The sequence below is a fragment of the Emiliania huxleyi genome (genome assembly GCF_000372725.1).
Source record: "Emiliania huxleyi CCMP1516 unplaced genomic scaffold EMIHUscaffold_297, whole genome shotgun sequence".
Taxonomy (NCBI): domain Eukaryota; phylum Haptophyta; order Isochrysidales; family Noelaerhabdaceae; genus Emiliania; species Emiliania huxleyi.
In genome coordinates this window covers 24,020-27,193 of record NW_005199796.1, presented here as the reverse complement: position 1 = coordinate 27,193, position 3,174 = coordinate 24,020, and the positions used below count along the sequence as shown (strand labels likewise).

At 64.8% G+C, this 3,174-nt stretch overlaps 2 protein-coding genes across 2 annotated transcripts in view; one reads left to right on the top strand and one right to left on the bottom strand.

The window, feature by feature from the left end:
- The first annotated feature begins 933 nt into the window (after positions 1 to 933).
- EMIHUDRAFT_444186 (hypothetical protein) lies at positions 934 to 2,263 on the top strand. Its single transcript, XM_005775664.1, has 3 exons — positions 934 to 1,454; positions 1,527 to 1,669; positions 1,795 to 2,263. Exons 1-3 carry the CDS (start codon positions 979 to 981, stop codon positions 2,097 to 2,099), a joined length of 924 nt encoding a protein of 307 aa, XP_005775721.1. The 5' UTR covers positions 934 to 978; the 3' UTR covers positions 2,100 to 2,263.
- Positions 2,264 to 2,583: 320 nt separating this feature from the next.
- EMIHUDRAFT_458065 (hypothetical protein) overlaps positions 2,584 to 3,174 on the bottom strand; it is a 1,472-nt gene continuing 881 nt past the window's right edge. The window contains exons 4-6 of the mRNA XM_005775663.1: positions 3,117 to 3,174; positions 2,896 to 2,979; positions 2,584 to 2,740 (exon numbers count right to left, since the gene is read on the bottom strand). Of these exons, the coding sequence (XP_005775720.1) occupies positions 2,684 to 2,740; positions 2,896 to 2,979; positions 3,117 to 3,174 (199 nt within the window). The 3' untranslated portion in view covers positions 2,584 to 2,683. The remainder of the gene's footprint in view (positions 2,741 to 2,895; positions 2,980 to 3,116) is intronic.

Sequence of the window (3,174 nt, the reverse complement as noted above, 5' to 3'; positions counted from 1 at the left end):
CACAGCGCGGGAGAGAGGGCGGGGGCGGTGTGGCCGGAGCGTATATAGTGGGACTCGGCGCGTGACCTCAAGACCAAGAGGAATCTAGAGAGAGAGGCGAAGAGAGAAAGGGCACCCCCAAGCACAACCCGACGCGCTTCGCTAGAGGTATAGAGCAGCGGTTCGTGTGCGTGCCTTACGTATGCTGAGACTTGCGCACTTGGAGAGCGGTCATCAACCTCCACACTTGAGGAGCACTTCTTGGAGCACTTGGAGTGCAGTTATCAACCTCACATGCAGGGCCGGGGCGGAGCTAAAGCCGAAGCGCACCCAGCGAGCCGGATGATCGGTAAGGTAAGGTAAGGTAAGGTAAACGTCTCCACACACACAAAGTGGTGGGGCAAGGGGGGGCGACCCTCGCATCTCCACGCCCGGACACGGGCAGGAGCCCCACGGCATTCAAAGTGCAAGCACCGGCCCGGTGCCGTGGGTGAGCACAACCTGGATGATCGGTGTCGCGGGGTTACGGCCGCTAGAGAGCCCTAGCCCCGGGGGTACGCGTTCGCAGGGAAAGGGCCTTAAAGTAAACACGGGTCTCCAAAGGTTAGCTCCGCGCTCCGGGTTTCCCCTAGGCCCTAGCAGTAGACCGCCCCCTCTACTCGGGTCTCGGCGGAGCTATAATGAACACCAGACATGAACACGACACGCACTCTCACACGCCGTCACCGCTCAGGGCCCCTTCGCGCGGGATCCTCATCCTCACTCCGGAGGAGGCTCCCCTCTCCTCTGAGTTCTTCCTAGTGCGCTTGCGTTTTCTTTCTTTAAATTCTTTGTTGTAGGTGTGCCGGTGATAGTACTAGCACGCGCCAGTTCGCACCTGTGTCGAGCCTGTCTGCTGTGAGAGAGAGTTGTTTTGTCTAAATTCTTTGTTCTCCGCAGGGCTGAACGGACCACCTTGCCGCGAAGCTCAACTTCACTTTGAGCACGGTGCCGGTGTAGATGCAGCTGCGACGCGCTCTAGGGCACTTGCTGCGCCCCACCTGGCGGCGCTGCGTTGCCGCGGCCCTTCTCTACACTGCGACAGCGCATCTCGGCGCCGTAATCTTCTATGCCATCGAGGGCGGCGAGGAGCGGGCGAGGGCGGTGGCCTTCCAGGAGCAGCTGCAGCAGCGACGCGAGCTGGTCGAGGCGGCGCTAGTCAACGACACGACTGCCCGCGCCGCCCTCGACGCGCTTGTCTCGCAGCTGGACGAGTACGCGAACTCGAAGCAGTCCGCGCCCAACCCTGACGCGCTGAACTGGTCGTTTGGTGGCTCGCTCTTCTTTGTGCTGACCATCATGACGACGATCGGCTACGGGACGTTTGTGCCGTACACCCTGGCTGGAGAGGTGCTCGTGGTGGTTTTTGGCCTCGTTGGCCTCGCCGTCTCGGGAGCCTGCCTGACGGTGCTCGCAGACGGGCTGGACAAGGCGAGGGGCGGGCCCACTAGCCCCACACGCAATCGTGCGGAGAAGCCATACTCACCTCTCCTCGCCCCTCAGGCGAGCATCGCGCTGCTCGTCCGCTTGCTTCGCGTCGACAAGCCCGGCCCTGGGCGGCGCGCCCTCCTCTACGTCGGCCTCGCGCTCGCCTACTGGCTGCTCAGCGGAGGCATCTTTGCCGCGACGCAGGGCTGGGACTTCTTCACCGGCTTCTGATCCTAGAAGCTGGATACAGATCTGCGTACCCCGACTCGCACTCGGAGCACACGAACTCGGGCCGTACTCCTCTGAACTCTTTGGAATCGTAGCCCGCGTATGGCTCAACGGCTGTAGGCTTCTACTATGCGTTTGTCACGTTCAGCACCATCGGGTTTGGCCACTACACGGTCTCGTACGGCGACGGCGGCGGCGGGCTCGCCATGTTCTTCCTCCTCTCCCTCGCCGGGCTCGTCGTCTTTGCGCGCCTCGTCTCGGAGCTCGCCGACCTGCTCGCCGCGCGTGGAAGCGCCTGCCTCGCGCCGCCCGCGCCGAGGCAGAGGCAGTCCAGCCGCGCGGTCCAGCCGGCGGATCAGGGCACCGGGGAGGCGCACGCGCGCCAGGCCGCGGGGCCGGGCGTAGAACAACCCGCCGCGGGCTGAGGTAGCCGAATTGCGAGACTTGCGCGGCCGCGGGGCGCCCCGCCCCCTCTCGGCGAGGGGTCCCGCCCCGCCCGCCGCCGCCGTGGGCCGTGCGTGTGCGTTGGGCGCGTGCGTGTCCCCGTCCGTGACTGTGCGTAGGTAAGGTATATAGCACACCTGGACTCGTGGCCAAGGGCCTGGGCGGCGCCACCACCACAGTCCTGAGTCCACAGCAGAGCAGTGTCCCCTGAGTGTCCCCCAGCACCCGCACCCGCGCACAGCCGCGCGCAAGATGCAGAGAGCACGCGCACGCCGCAACGGCACACCTCGGACCTCGCCTTGAACGCCTTGAAGCTTGATCACACAACCTCGCCTCACACGACACACCTCTGACCTCACACGACACACTTGTGTCGGTGTACGGTGCGTTGTGGATGTGGGTCAGAGAAATGTCATAGCAAATGTGGTGTCCCCGTACGTTGGTCGTTGCGTAAAGTCGTTTTTTCTTATGCGTTATGGCGAGAGCCAAACGCAAAAGAGGATAGAGGTACACGTATACTGTCCAAAAACCGCACAACAGACAACGCATCCAAGAAGTAGCTGGCCTACATGGCGTACTTTCGCGTCCACTCCTTGGCCGTCTCGTCGTGCTTGCCCCGATCCTGCGGCGGGGTGGGAGCGAGGTGGTCAGGGGCGTGGCGCGCGGCCGTGCGCGTGCGGGGGCGGGGCGAGCGGCAGCGCGGTCTGCGGAGGCTGGAGGGCGCAAGCGACGGCAGCGCGGACGGTGACGGCTGTGGCTCGGGCGGGAAAGGCGGACCTGCTTGTAGAGCCGCGCAATCTCGGGCACGAGCGGGTCGTCCGGGTTGGGATCGGTCAGCAGCGAACAGACCGAAAGCAGCACCTGCAGGCCGTCGGTCGTGGGGGGTTAGAGGCGGGGCCGCGGCTGGAGAAAAGGGAGTGTGTGGGAGGGACGGGGAAGCAGTGGTGGGGCGGAGGGCGCGGCGTGGGCGGGGAGAGGGCGAGGGCGGCAGGAGGCGCCTTGGAGACCGTGAGCGCGGGCGACCACTGGCTCTGCAAGATGTCGAGGCAGATGCTA

Coding starts and splice junctions, on each gene's coding strand:
- EMIHUDRAFT_444186 (XM_005775664.1), top strand. CDS start 979: ATGCAGCTGCGACGCGCTCTAGGGCACTTGCTGCGCCCCACCTGGCGG. Junction 1,455..1,526: donor GACGGGCTGGACAAGGCGAG/GGGCGGGCCCAC, acceptor CCCTCAGGCGAG/CATCGCGCTGCTCGTCCGCT. Junction 1,670..1,794: donor GGGCTGGGACTTCTTCACCG/GCTTCTGATCCT, acceptor CAACGGCTGTAG/GCTTCTACTATGCGTTTGTC.